The sequence below is a fragment of the Grus americana genome, chromosome 7, assembly GCF_028858705.1.
Source record: "Grus americana isolate bGruAme1 chromosome 7, bGruAme1.mat, whole genome shotgun sequence".
NCBI classification, from domain to species: domain Eukaryota; kingdom Metazoa; phylum Chordata; class Aves; order Gruiformes; family Gruidae; genus Grus; species Grus americana.
Window position 1 is genome coordinate 15,101,329 of NC_072858.1, and position 18,455 is coordinate 15,119,783.

Below are 18,455 nucleotides of genomic sequence, written 5' to 3' on the forward strand. Positions count from 1 at the left end.
GAGCCTTGTCTTCTGCAGACTGAACAACCCCAAGTCTCTGAGACTGTCCTCATAGGAGAGGTGCTCCAGCCCTCTGATCATCTTCGTGGCCCTCCTCTGGACTCACTTCAAATGTCTGCACTGCTTGAAATAATCTATATTCACAATATTCTGTTCTAGGTATATCTTTGGATTGTGGGTTTTTTTCTGTTACTGTTTTTTATTTTATCGAAGAGTTGGTTTATTTTTTTAATTAAAAGAAAACTGATGACATTATGCAACTTGGTGTTTGACATGTAGCTTCTTTTTCTCTCCACAGATGATGTCTGTTCATCCTGACTATTGTGTTTCCACTCAGATTTTAGACAGATTGATGGAGATAACACTAAAAAATGGTGAGTATCTGAAGGATTGAAAACTGAGCACCTGAGTGAAGGCATTTCCCTCCTGTTAAGTATAGGAAGGTGTTGGGGAGGAAGTAAAAAGCACTGGCTCTGTTCTGTGATTCTGGCATGAATTTAGGTTCTCTTATTTATGGAACGCACAAATGCTAAGAGTTGGTCTTCACTGAGTTTATGCAAGATGTACCACAGAATCTGGTCCTGGCATGTACTTGCAAAGCAGTGTGTCTGGTACAGAGCCTTTAAACTCACTTCTGTTATTTCACAAATACAATTGACCTGAAGAGGAGCCCAGTCTGCTCAAAAGTTTACTCTCCTTTTCATCTTTGCTTTAGAAAATGCAGACATTAATTTCATACCTTAAGGACTACAAGATGGTTTTCACGTAGTCGTTCCTAGTATGTAGCACTACATAGTTTCTTTTCAGTTTTGCCATTTATCTGGAAAGTAATCATACACCTCCACAAAAACACTTTCAAGGATCTGCTTCAGCCCACGTTGCCACTCGTGTCTTGCGTGTTTTGCCTGCCTTCATCTGTACTTTCAAATACTTCTTCAGTACAAGTTCTTTTGTATGTTCTCCATGTCTTCACTTTATTCAGATCCATCAAAAGTCACTAATTCATTTAAGCCTGCCAGTTAACATAGTTAAAGTAATTCAGTTCTCTTGAAGTACTGGCTCAGGTCTGTCCAAATTGTACCCTGTATTTTGAATCTTGTTTGAAATAAGACTGTGAGCTGGTAGGAGAAGGAACACAGCCTTCTTTATTTTGTGCTTTCCTGGCATTAAGCTTGATTCTGAATGAACAGTTCAAGCTGATCAATGAGCCTTCAAAGAATTAAGGCTGGGAGACATCCCAGCAGATCTGACCTCGGAGCAGGATCAAATAGGCTACAGTTGCTCCTGGAAAGTTGCCTAACCACTTTAAAATTGCCAACTGTGGAGCCTTTAAACCTTTCTGAGACATTCTGTTCCGGTGCTTAACTAAGGATGCATCTTTTTTGTTGTTGGTTTTTTTACTGAATTGAACACTGAGATCTGAACCTGCAGTGTCTTGAGTGTTATCTTCCATTATATTTGTTTTTCTCTTACAGTCTTAGCTCTAAGACACAAAATTGACCCCATTCAGAATTCTAGTGACTTCTGTCATTGTTTGGAAAACACTGCAGCTAGTTTGATGTTACTTTGTTAATTTAGTGTCCTATAGAGTCCTCTGTACAGTTTGCAGACTTTCAGATACAAGTTGTCATGCAAATCAGCCCTTTTTACAATGAGCGTTGTTTCTTATTTCTATCAAATAAGTGAATTCCGTCTCTTTAGCACTTCTGTTCTAGAAGCCTTGCCTGTTTTCAAATCTTACGTAGCTCCACTTCCAATCCCACTGTGATAACACCCTCTTACCTGTGCCTACACAGAACAGTAACTTAGGTATTCCTTAAAAGTAAATATTGCCTCCTTGCTTATTCTGCTGTTTGTGATGGAAGAGAGCTGTGAGGGAAAATGGGTGGAACTTTAAAGTAATTCACCTGTTACATAGGCAAGATGTTTCTCTAGCATAAAATACTGTTAGACTATTTTTTCCCCCTCTTGTGGTTCTGAAAATAAGCGTATTGTTCAATGTACCAACTCTTCCGAGATGAGAGCTGGTAGAATTCATGCAAGCTGCTGAGCTTATTTGTTTCCCTTAAAAGGAACTAATGCTAAGTACTAAATTTAAAACTAATCTATTCCATGTCTTTTACTTGTAGCTTCCATCAGTGATGAACAGTCTAAACCATGGATTCCTTCACTAGCTGATGTGTCAGCTGTTTTTGTCAATATGGGTGTTGCGATTAGATCTCTCTTTCCATTGCAGCATCTTCAGCCCAACTTTAACGAATGTGATATTTTGTAAGTGTTTTCCTTTTGATATTTATTACTTAGATCCTGTGAAAGCAAGCCTTGTGCTTAGAATGTAGAATCAGAAGATTCTCCTTTATTTCTCCTCCCATCAAGCCATACCCTTCTTTAAATTCTCAGCTCAGGTCTTAATACAGAACTTTACACAATGCCTGCCAGGTAAGGATTCAGTAAACCAGAGCATTGTCCTTTGTCCTGCACCTTCCTAATGAAAGTTACAAGAATTGTTGCCTAAATAGCTGGGCAGAATTGTAAGTAATCAGTTATAAGTTGAGACAGATATGTGTGCTCTGTAACTGAAGATTGTTTTGATTTGAAGGTATTTGGAAACATGCAGGGTTGGTTTTTTATCTTCAGTTTGATGCAAATAAGCCTTTGTGGGCTTTTAAATTGTTGATTTATTGCTCAGATTAGTGTGTCTCTCATTAGAAGTCAGATGCAAGAAACAGTGAGTAAACAACAGCCAAGAGGAGACCTAACTTCTGCCAGTCCAGCCTTCTCCAGTCTACCAGAAAACAATTTAATTAATGTGGTTAAGGTGAGAAGACTCCAGTTAGTGTGGGAGGGGGGTTTTTTGGGGTGTGTGTGGTGGTGGGGTTTTGTTGCTTTGGGGGTTTTTGTTAGCAAAAACTTTGGTGTCTCAATCTAGTCCTGGGCGCGTTTTGTGACTAGATGCTATCCTGGAGTTTCAGCTTCACATTCAGCAGAGATTATTGCAGGCTTGTTGCAAACTGTAAAGTTTCCTTTCTCCATGACTTCCATTGGCTTCACTCACAACTGCACAGTTCTGCTGCCTCCCTTTTCCAGCTTGTGGCACTTTATCAAAGGTCTTTGCTCCCTTGCGTAGAAGAAATACTCATTTCTGTGTCCCAGGGGAGATGGGAAGGGCAGTTGATGTTGGATGCGATGTCTTGCACTGCCCCAGCGTGTTAGTGAGCTCTTGGAGGTATGCGATCAGTCCCTGTGCAGCACAGTGAATGAGGTGGGAGCTCAAGGAGGGCAGGTGGAGCTGTGGCTGGCTCTTCTGTGGAAGTTAGCTGTTAGATCCATGTGCTGTGTCCTGTGAGACCATCGGCTGAATGAGTGCTGGTCACGCTTCACAGACTAGTTCTCTGTGATTAAAGGTGGTATGGTGAAAATACTGACTTTATAACTGATTTCAGAGTTTCTTGTCAAAGTATTTGAATCCTCCTAACATCATTTCTTTAGAGATCTTTAACTATAAAATCACTTAGTTCAAGAGGAAGCACTCAGAGCATCTCCAATGGAAACAGAATACACATCTCTTGATTAATTTGTGTTCTTATTTTCACACACATCCCGTATTGTAAGTAACCCATGTGATAGTACTTGGGTGGGGGAAAAAATCTGTTGATTTATGTTTTCAGTATTGTGTATTTAGAAGGTCTGTCAGTCTTTCAGTTAGATGAGGATTATCTGTGCAGTGGAGAAAGATCCTTCCTACTCCTGTAATGTCCGGGGAATATTGCCATTGTTCAAAAGATAAGCCTCCAGCAGGTATTAAAAAAAACAGAGTGCAGTTACTGGGAGATGAGATGTCAGTGCACAAGTGTTGCAACGACAATCTATGATTTGCAGTGTATATTAATGTGAGGGTAGAAAACTTAAGTTCTCATCATACTTTAAAATAAGCTAAACCAATTTCAGATTTTAATGCTTTTTATTTCTTTTAAAGTTTCTAGGTTTCTGTTCAACAGTAATTCAAGGTGGATATACTGATCAAGAAATATTGCTGCTCCTTCTATTGCTATTTAAAATAAGCTTGGAGAAACAGTTAAAACAAATTCCTTTGATAGATTTTCAGTGCCTTTTCATAAAGCTTCTGATAAGTATAAAAGACTGGGATACAAAGGTAACTTCATAAATAATCTTCTTGTACTAGATTTATGAAACTGCAACTCAACATTCAAGAAATTTCTCTTTTGAAGTCTTCATTTTTTTCTTGACGTATCAGAAAAATACTGCTTGAACATGTAATACAAACAAATGGGAGCTTTGGATTTGTTCTGAGATTTAGGAGGTGGGTGGGTATACTGAGAGGGATTTTGTCGCATGACATTATGCTTACCTGTCCTCTTCTGCAAGAGGACTGTTGTATTGAACTTAATCTTACATTTACTAAAATAGCTGTATGTTTAAAATGGCGCTCTGAAAGAATGATGAAATGATTCCACTAAGTTGATAAAATGTCATGAAAAGCAATCTGATCTCAACTACCCTACTGTGAAATAGTATTTAGCATACTTAAATGCAGGTGCAATGCAGAATTATCTTTCTGCACATCATCTCTTACTAGATCAATTCCTTTTAAAATTTATGCTGTGTACGTTTCCAGGGAGTAGATGTGTACTCCTTTGCTAATAAAACAAATCCCCACCGTATCTGTTCTTCGGTACCAATATTTTTTGTTATTGTTGTTTTAAAGATGCCTGAACTCTGCCTGGCAGTGAGTGAACTCTCCAGTCATCACCATAATCTCCTCTGGCTGGTTCAGCTGGTGCCTGGCTGGATAATACGTGGACGGTAATGACACCATAACATCAGAAATACGTAGTATCATTAACAGCTAATTTATTTCTGTCATTAACAGCCGATTTACTTGTATAAGCTCAAAGTCTGATAAATGCAATAGGTCTTACATGGTGCTTTAAAAAAATAAATTGGGGTTTTCTCATATGTTACAGATGTATGTGCGGTTCTTATTGTGTGTGTATATATAGCTTCTTAATCATCTCTGCTGTGAAAAAGGATTATTTTATATTTTGTGTAGTTTTCTGGGCTGTGGACTTCCTGCTACCCTGTAGTGAAGAAAGACAACAACTTCAGATTCTGACATCCATCACCTATTCTAATTCTTGTCTGAATGACCAAAATTAAATTTTCTTTGGGTGATTCATGTCCGCTTTTAAGCATCAAATCTGTTATGAGTTCTGTATCTTTGAAATTAATAAATTATAATGTATCTGAGTGAGGAGAATGAATTGGGTTCTCAGTTTCAGGCTTGGAGGCAAGCATTTAGCAGTGTTTACTTGTGCAGAAGAAAAGCTGCCATGTAATAAGGGTACTTATATTTTATTAGCCTCCTTACTAGTTTAATAGCACCTGTACTCAGAAAATTCAATTTAATAGTTGTAGGCAAGTTTATGTCTAGGGAAGCTATGCATAGCCTCATATACTTTGTAAAAACAGTGTGGATTTAAGAAATTCTCTGGGAAAGACTTTTTTTTTAAATTGTTTTTCAGGGAAGTAAGAAGACGTCTTAGCCTAGTGATAATTTCAAAGCTTCTTAATAAAAAGCATATAGAAATACCTGATGACAGCGACAAGCAGGTACTGCATATATGTGTTGTGTGTCTATAATTTGAAAGTTTAGAAAACATGCGTATTATTGTTTGTGGTTTATGTTTTAATACTGTAAGCCTATTTTCAAGAACCTTGCAAAATGACCAATTAGTAATTTTTAGTTTAGATTAGTATTAGTAGTATATTTGCACATGTGTGTAACCTGCATGTTCTGCAGCTTGTAAGTGCAGTATTGTTTATATGCCTAAACATTTCATTTTGAATGTTGGAAAGAGGTCTATGCTTCTTTCAGTCTTCCTTTTGTGTTCATGTAGAGTCACTCTGTTTTCATAGGGTTGAGCTTTTATTGAGGCAATGTACAAACACTTTAGTTTGTGAATAATCAAAAATTACCCAAACCACAAAAACTTCCATTTTAATTAAAAATTCCTTTTATATTCTTCTCTTAGTGGGCAAATAATATTGTAGTGGCACTTGGTTTCCAATTTTCTGTTGCCATTAAACCAGTCCAATTTGTTAATGTTTGTAGATGTCTCTTCTGCACCAGTTTCTGGTGGTCATGAAACCTTCTAATCTACTAAAGAAGATGAGAGAAGGACTGGGGCAGCAGAATGCCGATGGAGACCACCTTCATACAGCCCTAGAACAGGAGGTATATAGCTGATAGTGCTTTTTTGCATTTGTCGCTTTAAGCATCTTCTACAATTTTGAGAATGTTTCTTTTGATTTCTGTTAACTGAGGACAGTTTCGTACATGGAAGTGTACATACGCTATTTTGTTGCTGTTCATCTGTATAATTAAAATATTATTTGTGTTCAATTTTGATTATACTCATGGAGGAAGGAAAGGAAGTAGCATGTGATGGAGGAAGCTGTATTAGGCTGTTTTACAAATAGGGAAATAGATTTTCTGCAAGGCTGTGTCACATGGATGTCTTGAGTCCTGTCCTCTGTATTCAGAGGACCATCCTCCCTCCCTTCTGATGTAATCAGTGAAAACTGTTTGATGCTGAGACAGATCTTCACCTGCAGGCTTCAGAAACAGATTTATGAATATTTTCTCATAAACGAGTATTAGAAAGATTCAGTATTTCCATCCATCCAAAATTTGAATAATGGTTTGGTTATTTGGGTCTGTCATGGAATCCTTAGCAAGTATTTTGATATAGATGTAGATGATGGAAAATAAAGCCAACTGCTGAATTTAATTTTCAGTAATTAAAACTACAGAAAGTTTTGTACAGTAAGTTTTACTTAGGTAACTTAAAACAGTGTAATACTGTTTTAAAATGTTTCTAATATATGAATGTACTGTTTCATATTAGTTATTTAGGCAAATGCGTAGACATACTTGTCCATTGATCTGGCTGTTGGAGGAATCATTACAGAAAACAGAGATAGTGCTGTACCGAAATGTGAAGAGTTATGATTGTGCTTTGACTGCTAAAGCTCTGTTGACTTCTCTCCAGGCATACTACTTAATCTACACCCTCCTTCATCTAGTCAGTGAAGCTAGTTTCTTCGACGTTGTAAATTCTAATCAAAGGGTAAGTAACCTGAGTGGCTAGATTTTTAGATTTTAAAGGACTACTTATCATGCACTTTTGGTCTATTTTAGTAAGAACTATCACGTGATAGAAGATCACCAGTGGATAATAGCACTGGAGGAAACTTCTGTTCTGGGGCAAAGTAAATGCAGGTGAGCTTTCTCTGCACTTACTGCAGAGAAAGAAACCTCTTCTGCATTTCTGCAAATGGAGCCACCTTCAAACATAAGGCTGATTTTGTTAATCTTTCTCAAACAGTAACTGGAGATGAACCCGACACAGAAATTCTGAGTAGTCCAGTGATCCTGTGAACTTTTGAAGTAGGGTTGAAATTTGTCAGTCTAGAAGAAAAACACTTTGAAAATATCCAGTAAAATATGTTCAAACACTTCATGGTTTTCTGTGCTGGACTGCAGCCATGCAGCAATTGAGAGCTAGGACTCTCTCTCTTCTCTGTAGCGATAGTTCCCTTGTGCCATGTGATGTGAACATCTGTTAAGTAATGCCTTCTGCTCAGCCTTTCAGTAATCCTATTCGGATTTCTGTGATCATTTCCTGTGACTTGCTTGCTGCAAGGTGTTTGCGTACACCTTCTGCCCCGTGGAATCACTCTTGGCTGTTAAGAAATCTGTCATATGAACTGTTTGAGAGAGGCAAGGAGTAATGTTTGGTGACATTTCGGGGCTTAAGTGTCTCAGTTTCCTGCTCAATGCAAAAAGATATTCTCTGAGTGTAATCTGAAACAAAATCATATTTGGCAAAGAAAATAATTATTTTGTTATGTATCTTTTGAGATTTGTTTTTTACAGTTGCCTTTCTGAAGATTTGTGGAGAACTTGATCTTCTTTATATTTTTTTTTAATAACTCTATTTCTTAATGGCCTGTTAGCCATCAAGTGGCAAGAGTGGTGTGACTGAATATTGTGCAGGCTAGACTTTGTATAAGATCAAAATGACTATTTCATTTCTGGCCCTCTTCCAGTTAGATGGGGTAAACTGTCATGGTCTTGAGACACCAGCAAATGTTTATAAGTAGAATTTCAGCATGTCTCACTGGTTCTGCAGAGCTGTTCAGTGAGGGATTGAAAACAGGAATTTTATGAAGAAATTCACAGAATGCGGATGATTTTGGGACCCATTATCAAGAGATTATGAAGTTGCAAAACTGCTTTATTAGGGTAATCAGAAATTTAGAAATAAAAGATGAGTGCATAAACCTTGGATGTGTTTTACCTGCTCAGCCAATTCCTACAAAAGAAAATTACCTGAGTTATCATTACTGAAAAGGTTATTTTTAGCTATTGTAATTTCAGAACTTTTTTTTTTTTTGCTGATAAAAGATCTGAATGGCACTGCACTTGCTACTTTGGGGATAGAAAGGATTTACAAATTACCTAGTAGGAACTTCAAAATTTGTGATGTATAGGTCTGCTATACTTTGAAACTATTTTTTAAAGCTCTTAGACCTGGTTTACTGGGTGCATACCAGCAACTGATAGAGGATCTTGTGATCTGATTTTGTTTCTTCCCCCCCCCTTCCTTACTGTATATTTCTGAGAAAAATTCAAACTGAAGCATATCATTTTTAAATTGAAATAATATTTGAAGAAAGCTTTTAGTTTTGACATGGAGGATTTAAATAGCTTTACACTTTTGTGTTTTTTTAGCAACATTTACTGAAGCTTTGTGGTGCCTTAGATAAGCACATAAAATGTGATATTAGGGAAGATGCAAGGCTGTTTTATCGAACTAAGGTAAGACACATAAGGTGTGTGGGGTTATTTGTTTTGTAGTGTTTTTTCAGTGTTATGGATGTGTATTGTTCCCTCATCCCAGCCCTGAAATTGTAAGAGTTCCTCATGAGTTTGCTTGGGGTTTTTCTTCTGGTTTCTCTGTCTGCATTGTGTCTTTGCACGTACACAAATATATACCCATTTTAATGTACTGGAAAGTACTCTCTTTGCTAACAACAGGACTCTTAGCAACTGTAAAATGTGAGCTTGTCTTCCTTTTAGCCTGGCATCTCAACTTTTAGACCCACAGAGTTGCTCTGTTTCTTTTTCTGGCAGTCACTGATAGTTGACTCCTGCTTTAAGAGCAGAGGCTACTTGCAGGGCAGGATAGAGAGGACTGAAAAACTAGCCTATCTTGCATGTGTCTCTGTTTTATTTTCAAATTAATGAGCTAGTTAAAAATGTTGTGGATTTAGGCCAACAGTGTATGTGGTGTCGCATCAAGCTTGGATAATTGCCTTTCATTTGCTTTGTGGTGTAGGGCTACTACTGATAGTCCTAATTTTGTGACTTTGATGCTTTGCATGCAATCGTAGTGAGCCAAATCAGATCAGTGATAAAGTGACTGACCTCAACTTTGAAAAGCCTTGGCTTCTTCAGCTTTAAATCAAAGATTTGTAGCTGTGTGCATCCTTGCCTCTCAAGAAGATTTTTCATTTCATTCAGCTAGATTAGTAAAGTGTAGATCCTTTTAACAAGTTAATGAATCTGGCCTTAGAATTTTGTATCTCAAGTTGCTTTCACTTTTGTTTCTATTGCCCTTGCACTGAGAGGGGAAAATCTTGCTCTGTTTTTCTCCACCACTTCATTTATGTAATAGTACATAACTTCCAGAGGATGCCACTGTGCTGGGTTTTAACACAGCAGATAAAGCAAATCTCAATTCTGAATGGCTTGGCTTCAACACCTCGTGATTTGCTTTTGAAAAACCACAATTTTGTGTGTAAGGAATTAATTTAAGAAGCAGACAGTGCTGCATCGTTGGCTCTTGCAATTACAGTTGCGGGTACCTTTTACAGGTACCATCAGACTTGCGTAACAAACCAAACTCACCCCAAGGATGAGGTGAATGTTTGGAGGCGAGCGGCTTGCGGGCCTATTCCAAACACTTAATATGGGGAGTCATGTGCCTGTAATGTGTTCATGTGGAGTATGTGACACTGAATTCAGAGTCCCAAATTACAGCGGTCTGGTTGGAGTTGAGATGGTGGTACTTTATGCCAGCTGTAAAATTGTTCCCTCTCAGTAAATGTTGGGTTATCTGGGGTTTTGTGGGTTTGGGGGGTGGGAGGCAGGGGCTTTTTAAACATAAATGGCTAAAGTAATCAATCTGAATTTGCAGGTAAAAGATTTAGTTGCTAGGATATATGGCAAATGGCAAGATATGATACAAACCACTCGGCCTACTCAGGTACTGTAATGAAATCTTTTTCTCTCTTTTCATATTGCAGGGTGCATTTAACTAATTTTTTAGCATTTGAAAATAGCATGTTCTTGTAAAGAGATTTTTCTTCATAAATGGCCTGGCTGTGGAATACCCTTAGATGTATTAGAATAGATTTTAATTAAAATTCTTACTTTGCTGGCTTCAATAAAAGCAAGATTTCATCTTTATCCTGAAAAGCGCTGCTTTCATAAATGGCTTGCGTAATACACTGAAAGTACAGAGTCTAGTCACAGGGCCTGTCTCTGATTATAGTTATTAGCAGATGCTTCGAAAAGGACGTTGGGGCAGGAATGCAGTGATGCACTTCCTGTGTGGTCTGGCACTGTGTGACTTCAAGACTACTTAAGTCCAAGACTCTGTCCATGTATGTTTAACGGCTCTTGATAACTCCTCCCCCTTTGAATGTGTGGAATGTCAGGCAATGATTAGGAAAAGCCTTTCATGCTCTGTAAAAGTATGCAGTTGTAAATAATGTCGTGATTAGTCTTTCATTAATATTTGCCTTCATGATATCTAGCTGGCCTTGGTGGAATAGGTGGATAATTTCTACTGATATCCGAGTTCAGAGCTGTTTCTTCCAGTCTAGAGCTGTAAGGTTCCTTTTGTAACATAATCAGGCCAACTGTTTTGAGTCCTGTCTTGGAATATAAAGCTACCTGTCTTGGAAAAGCTTAGCTTTCCAGTAATGTAGTGTATCACTTACCTAAATTTAAATTAGACATATACACTTAGTATTGATTTCAGTTAAAAATTGTGTAATCAACCATTTGTCTGTAAAGACAAATCACTCCCAGCAATGTGCAAAAAAGACATAATTTGTAGTGGGTGTGACATTTCTTGTTACAGAGGGGGAAGGGAATTAGACAGTAACACATAGCTGCAGAAGCTGCTTAGCAATTTATGAAAGTTGATAATGATGTAGCTCTTTCAGAGTTGTTTTGTCAGAGATATTTGGAGTTGATTCCCACATATGGGGAAACTGGCAAGTGTTTCAGAATAAAATTCTAGGGACTTGCAACACATTGTGGTGATCTTAAGCTAAGCGTTTGCCTACTCTCATCGTTGGTTTTCTGACTTGTTTACTATTTTGTTTTTATTATTTAGGGAAAACTGCATGACTTCTGGGAGCCAGATTTGTGAAGTCTTGCCTAGTTCAGGGAAAATAACAGTAAAAACTCTGAAATAAAGGAAGATGTAGAATGAATGGAGCTTTGCCTTGGTCGGAACAGAAGAAATCAGTCACCTGAGTTAGAACTTGAGTTTCAATCAGGCAAATACTAGAAACATAAGGATCTACTTTGACTAACGTTGCTTTTACTACAAATCCTGAAAAATTGAAGTGGGTGAGCTGAAAAAAACCCAGCAATTTCTATAGCCCTGTCTGAATTGGGTAGAAATATTTTATCATATTGAAAGCTGAGGGAAGTTTTCTCATTTCCATTGTTAATCACAAGACATACTTGAAAACTGTATGAATTGGTTTTCTTGCCAGCACAAACGTGCAAGCATTGTTTTAGGATGGCTGGGAAAGTACTGCCCTGTGACATGGATTGCGAGTTCAGAAACAGTGTTAGACCTCTCCTGATGTGAGCAGGTGAGGAAGTGGTTCAGAACTGGGCTGAATAACAGAATTGCTTGCACATGTTAATCTGCAAAGCAGAATTGGTATGACCCTCCAGTGTCTCTAAAAAAAATACAAAATACAGCAGTTGCACGTGAACAAGTGACTGCTCTTGTGTTCACTGATGGTGGAAACAGAGCTTAAAGAGTGGCTGTGCCCAGACAGATTAAGTGGATGGTTCTTTGCTCTGTCGTTGTGTTTTATCAAATAACAGAATAGAACTTGTTATTACAGTGACGCATTCATTTTAACTTAAATTCCTCCTCTTCAGGCATTAATTCATTTATGCAACAAATGTGACTGCACAGGAAGTGATTTTATAAGACCAAGTTATAAATGAAGTTGTCGTACTGGTCTTCAAGAAACGAGCATATCTGTATTTGTTCTCTAGCTTCAGCACTTGCTCTAAATGGAGAAAATACTGTTCCTGAAGTATCAACTCAATGGAGATTCAAGGAGATGAGCATTTGGCCATGTATGTAAAAACTGTGAAGGCCCTATGAGGTCTGAATTCCTTTGTGTGAAGTCTTGCCACACACGCAGTATGTGCACAGAGCTCCAAGAGCTGTTTGTAAAATAATCAAAGGAAGATGTGATCTCCTTTTGTGCTCTCTGTGCAAATGCTGTCATTTAAATCTTAACACTGTGGTTTGTCCGTAGGATGTGTGTATGTACAAAGAGAAAATTAAGGTATTGGGTAGAAACACCAGCTGGGGCTCCCCTAACAAGTGAGATTTTTAGTAATATCAACATGCACGTTTTATAATACTGCTTCCTTTTAATTTTTGTAGATTACCCTGTCTTGTCTTGTATGATAAATTCCCTATAACTTTCTAAGATAAGAATGTAAAATAAGGCTTAAAAAAAAATAACAAACCCCCAGACCTTCAAATTTAAGTATGTATATTACATATAAAGGAACTGCTATACAATGGACACGTGTCTTATAGGGAAGGTGTTTTATTTGCAAATTCATATTAAATGTTTTGTCTTTCATTTCAATTTAGAGAGTTAGCCTAAGACTGCCATGTCTCTGTGCCCTTCACAGGATAATCAGCTTATCTTTGTTCAAACAAGTTATGCTCGTGGCATTGGGGGGAGGGCGGGGGGTGGGAGAAAATCCCTCTTTGTTAATCTCAACATGTTATTTAAGAATTGGAAGAATCTACCTCAAAGGGTATCTTTGTTTGACAATAGAACTGCTTTAGGCTAAGAAAACCTGCATGGTGTTACATAGGTATGGCAATGCCATCCTTTGCTCTGCCTGTCTTTAATATCTATCAACCTTCCCTCTGGTAGCAGTTGCTTACTATGTTTGAATATATTGTATGTAATTTTATTAATGTTTATATTTTTTTTTCACTAATGTTGTATAAAGTTTAAAAAAATTGCAGCATATGTTTACTGTATGTAATGTGTATATATTTTCTTACCATGTAAAGTTGAAGTTGCTGTCCTGTATATTTTGGAGAAGGGGAGGGGTTTAGATGAACAGCTTTTGTACTGCAGTTCAAAGCACATTGAAACTGCTGACTTTTTTTTTTTCCAGATGAAATAACCACTTTGATATTTACTTTTATTTAACAGAACAATGAAAAAATAAAACCAGACATGCTTTTCTAATGAAACGTCCCTACACAAAATGGGCATGCCCCAGCTCCATTTCACAAACAAAAGGCTGTGGGTTCTATTTTGGTCTTACCGCACACGTCGTAGTTCTTGGGTTTGCAGCTGATTAGCTTGCTATAAATGGAGAAGGTCTCGAAGTAATTCTTAGTTCAGCCAGTCCTGTGTTTTCATGCTTAATGCCTGTGTATACATTCTGGCATTTTCCTCCTCTCTTCCCCCTCCTGCTTTGTCTGGAGTTTTCATCCATCCGTTTTGTAGCCGAGTAGTAGTTCCCCAGTTGCTTAAGTCTAGACGTGGGTTGAGTTGGAGCTCATCAGCATCCTTAGAGAGATGATCCTGAAGCATCACTGCAGCGTCTTTACAAGGGACAGCTGAGCTGAGCTCTGCTTCAGGACTCCTGGAAATGAAATAGCAAACCTGCTGCTGTTGTGTTTTGCCGACTCATTTACTGGCCCCCAGCCAGAAGTCACATGCATTGGAAAAGGCTGTTTGCACAGTAAATGTCTTAACTGCTTTGGTTGTCTTCAGACAAGCATTTTGCACTGAGGTTTATCTTTTGATATTATGTTGGCTATATTAAGAGCCATGTTTTCTCATTTCATGTGAAATTAGGTGCACTTTATTGCAGTAATCACAGACAAAAAATTAAAGGCCAACTATAAAATATACATTTGTGTCTCTTTGTCTTTTTTAAAAATTATTTTATTTTCTGACAAGCCTCTGTATGGCTTCAACTTCAAGCCAGAAGCATATTTTTCTTTTTTAAGAAACCTGCCAGTGAAACTATTTGCACATCTCATATTCTCACTGTTCCTGTTGTGGAACTTGGTAATGGATGGGGATTTCAGAAGTGATTAATGGCTTGCAGGTAGGTCTGGCTGAAGGTCAATAGGACATGCACGCTTCATTGATGTGGTGGCTGCAGGAACTCTCTGAAGTCCCCAAAGCTGATAGTGGAGCTGAGAGTATCTTTGGGAAAAGCAGATGACTGGAACAAACATGTGAAGTGTGCCGTTGTTATCAGCAGAGCAGCTGGTGAGATTGCTACATGATCGGATTTTAGAGGTAGCGTTTCAGTGTGGAAAAAGACTTTTTTAATAATGAGGGATGGATACTGCAGCGTTAGTTTTCTGAGCCCAGATGAGCCAGGTCTGTCTCTATCAAAGGTGTCCGTGCTTCACATTGTCCGGCAGCCAGCTCTGGGTCTGAGATGGCCTGGCCCAGGGTGGGCACGAGGTGCATGGGCTGTGAGAGACTACACTGTCTCTTGGAGATACAAGTGAGTACTTCTAGGTCGTTGGGTTAGAAAGGATTCTTACGCTGACCCCATCGCTAGCAGGAATCCTTCAAGCCACAGTATTAACACTGGTCTTGTATGTTTATTTTTCTTCTTTCCCAGGTGACCTGTAAGTATAGCATAGTATCTCTGGGTTGGGTTTGTTTGTTTTTATTCCACTGGCTTTTAGTGTTTGTGCGACTTTTCCACTGGAAGGGGCAAATCAGGGTGCTGCTGGAGATGACCCTCCTACTTCTGGGCACTTGTTCCTTGGGCTTACCAGCTCTTGAGAAACTTCTTGCTCAGAGTTCCCCAGTGGGAAACGCTGTGTCAGAGGGGCAGTTACTGGTGTTTCGGTGCCCTGAAAAAGAGAAAAGGCTCAGCACTGGCTGGGCACTGCGTGGCGAGCCAGCCTGGTGAGCAGAGAAGAGGCTTGATGAGCTTGTAGGAATCTCGGCAGCTGCAGTGGGATCCACCCTTGGAGCTCCAAAGGAGCTGCCCAGAGAGGTCGGACAATCATTAGTGGATTTAGCTCATTCTTTGTGGTTTATCAGAACGCTCTTAATGACGTTCAAATTGTCATTTTCCTATCTTCCCCTCCCCCCCGCCCCGGGCAGTGAAATACCTTGATGTTTTGCCTTGTGGATGTTTTGCCAGCTTTTCTGGTGGGGCCCCTTCTTATCTAGTGTTGAAAAGGGCTTTCGGTGTGCAGGAGGATCCTAGAGAAAGTAAATTCCTTGAAGGGCTTCTCCTTGTGGAGGTGCTTTTAGTTTTGCCTGACTGCCACTTTTCTCAGTCAGCGCTGCTTTGCCTTTGCAGTAAGGAATTTGAAAGGGAATATTTTATCTGGTGTCAAAAGTAGGGCTGAGTGATGAGAGAGGAAAACCATTCACATCTTCCCGTCATGATATTCTGGCCTGGGTGCTGAAAGCTGGTCCCCATGCTTCTAGGCTGCTGGTTAAGATGTATTTTCAGGTGACTTTTAGGCAGCATTTGGATGTGTCACACTCTTTTGAATGCCTCCCCTGTCTCTGCGGGGTGAGCTGCTGCTAGTGTTTCATCTTCAGCTTCCTGCCACCTCCCAGTTCCCTACAGGGAGGTCATAGGGGAGGGGATGGAAACTGGAATTGTTCCCTTCATTGTCATCAAGGCGTCTTTGCCATCAGCCTGGGGGGAGACCTAAAGCTTTTCAAGGCAGGTTTGTCCCGTATGGTGTGTAGGGGAGGGCTGCTGGCCACAGGGCCATTTTCACACACCCTTTTCCCAGTGCTTCCCTTTGGGTTTGCATTCGCTGCTGCAGCTGCCCGAAGCCAGGCAAGTGATGGATGCTCCTTCCCTCTCGCAGAGAAAAGCAGAAGGGGTAAATAGGCTTTTGCTAGTTTTGTGCTACCGGGCGAGCATCCTTCACCCGAGCAGCAAGTGCTGTGAGCTGGGGCTCACCTTGCGGGCTCCATGGCTTTGCCTCTGGGTCTCAGGCTTTCTTTTCTCAAAGCCTGCTTGGAGATGAAAGTCCTGGCTCTCGGAGCGCAGGCAGGAGCAGGGGGTTCCTTTCCTCTCCGGGCTTACAACCAGGCTGCGACTGGAATAAAAATAATAACTTAAAGCTGCCGGGCTCGGTGGTGGGGAGAAGATGGCTAGGCATTAAGTTTCATGCTTTATTCACGCTGCAGGCTTTTATAAAGGTAGCGTAAATCATGCAGGGTGGCTGTGGGCGCTTGAGTCGGTATTGTTCAGGCTCTCAGACACATTGATTTGCCCTAACCCAAGCTGCAGGGAGAGGCCTGGCAGATGAGGATGCTGAGGTGCTGCACTGCATATCAGCTCTCCTCCACGTTTGTGGAGCACTGCCTGCCTCCCCTGTGTACTAACCTATTTTTTTTTTCCAGTATTTTGGGCTCCAGCATTGTTATGGTAAGGTTTGCACAGCACAACGTGTTTTTCCCTCCACTTGATTTTCTCTTATTAGCCCATTTTTTCCTCTTGCCCTCATTCTGTTTTTCCCTGCAGTATGCGCACACCGTTTGCTGAGAAACTGTGTCAGCCTCCTTCGTAATTAAGAGTCTGGCAGGAGCCAGCGCGACAGTCATTTTGGAGATGACGCTTCCAGTTTGGAGCTGACAGTAAGCTGGGGTGCTGCAGCAGGGGCTCGGTGCTGGGAATGTGGGGATGTTCTCCGGCTGAGCGGGGCAGGGGGACCCCCAAGGAGCCCGGCACAGGAGCAGTGAGTACCCTGGGTACATCTCAGCTGGGGTATTTAAACTGTGTCCTCCTGAAAAGTAGCTCCAGGAATAGTTTAAGTCTGGTTTATGTCACAGGTTTAGCCCATTGGGAGGGAATCTGCATGTGTGTGTGTGTGTATAGGACAGGAATAAATTGTTGTGGCCCCAAGTCTGCTGTGTCTCTCCAGCTTGGGAATAGTTTTAATGTTGGAAAGTGAGATGGAGAGCTCGACAATCAAATGGCCTAAAAAAGGGTAAATAGCAAGAAGTTATTCAATGGCTCTCTGTAATTTGGCTTCAGACTCTTTAGTTCTTTTATTAGCAGGAAGGCTCAAAGCAAACAAAAGGAGACAAGAGCTGGGGATTTGCTTGCCTCAGGATGTTGTGGATGCTAAAAGCTTAGAGGTTCAAAGAGGGTTTCGCGGCAGAAAAATCCATCAGGGTCTACAAAATCAAAGCAGCCATCCCTGGCTGAGAAAGCTTTATGCTGCTGATCCCTGGAGGGTGGAGAGCGTGTGCTGGGGAGGTACCCCCGGCATCTGTCCTGCTCCTCTACCCCCTGCGAGGGGGACAGGATTTTGGTGTCATCTCATAGTTTCCAAAACTGTCTGTCGTGTCTCTCCCACTCCTGAGACAGAAGTTGCTGTTGAAGGTGCTGCCAGCCCTTTCTCAGAAGGAGCCCAGCGAGGTGTATGGCATCAAATGTCTCATGTGGCTGAAGAAAACCCAGTGACTTTTTTTGATCTTTCTAATGACACTGCAAGGGAGACCAGGAAAACAGGTCGTGTGGTGCAGGAGCTCCAGCAGAATACAGTAACGCCTGGCCTCCTCCCTCTCCCCTCCCCTCCCACCCCATCCATAGATGTTTTCTGCTACGGGGAAATAAAAATAAGGGAATATGAGGAGGTCTTTTAAAAAAATCCTTCCTATGTGGTACCTTCAGAACATTCAGCATTTTCCCTCTCTAGTTGCTGTGTTAGATTTGCCTCTTGGGGGCAACCTCACCCTGCTCCAGCTGGGAGCGTGGCTTCTGTCGCTGCAAAGACAAAAGGGAGTTCAACCTGCTTGGGAGATGATGACTCACTGTGCATCTCTCACTGCCTTTGCATTATCAGATCATTTTTGGCAATCGAGGTCATTATTTGCTGAAAGGATTTAAGGAAAGCCGTCGAGGTTGACTGTTTGCTGCTTTTCAGAAATGATGCGATCTGTTCTTGAAGGTCCCTTTCCAGGTTTGGAGTCCTTCAAAGTTTTTTCTGCCCTCCTGTCCTTCGCAGAGAGGAGGGTGGCATTGGAAGGACGTATGTTTTGTGGCTCTG

At 40.4% G+C, this 18,455-nt stretch overlaps 1 protein-coding gene across 10 annotated transcripts in view; it reads left to right on the top strand.

The window, feature by feature from the left end:
- SLF2 (SMC5-SMC6 complex localization factor 2) overlaps nt 1-14,304 on the top strand; it is a 44,957-nt gene extending 30,653 nt beyond the window's left edge. For 4 of the 10 annotated variants that reach the window (XM_054831397.1, XM_054831396.1, XM_054831393.1 and 1 more), the window contains 11 exons: nt 299-374; nt 2,130-2,271; nt 2,710-2,818; nt 3,977-4,153; nt 4,727-4,824; nt 5,544-5,631; nt 6,134-6,256; nt 7,074-7,151; nt 8,819-8,905; nt 10,287-10,355; nt 12,284-14,304. In XM_054831397.1, coding sequence (XP_054687372.1) covers nt 299-374; nt 2,130-2,271; nt 2,710-2,818; nt 3,977-4,153; nt 4,727-4,824; nt 5,544-5,631; nt 6,134-6,256; nt 7,074-7,151; nt 8,819-8,905; nt 10,287-10,355; nt 12,284-12,352 — 1,116 coding nt within the window. In that variant the 3' untranslated portion in view covers nt 12,353-14,304. Of the gene's footprint in view, nt 1-298; nt 375-2,129; nt 2,272-2,709; nt 2,819-3,976; nt 4,154-4,726; nt 4,825-5,543; nt 5,632-6,133; nt 6,257-7,073; nt 8,330-8,818; nt 8,906-10,286; nt 10,356-11,495 lie in introns of those variants that run through there. The other 6 variants (XR_008577839.1, XR_008577840.1, XM_054831395.1 and 3 more) reach the window with 6 other exon arrangements.
- The last annotated feature ends 4,151 nt before the right edge of the window (nt 14,305-18,455 follow it).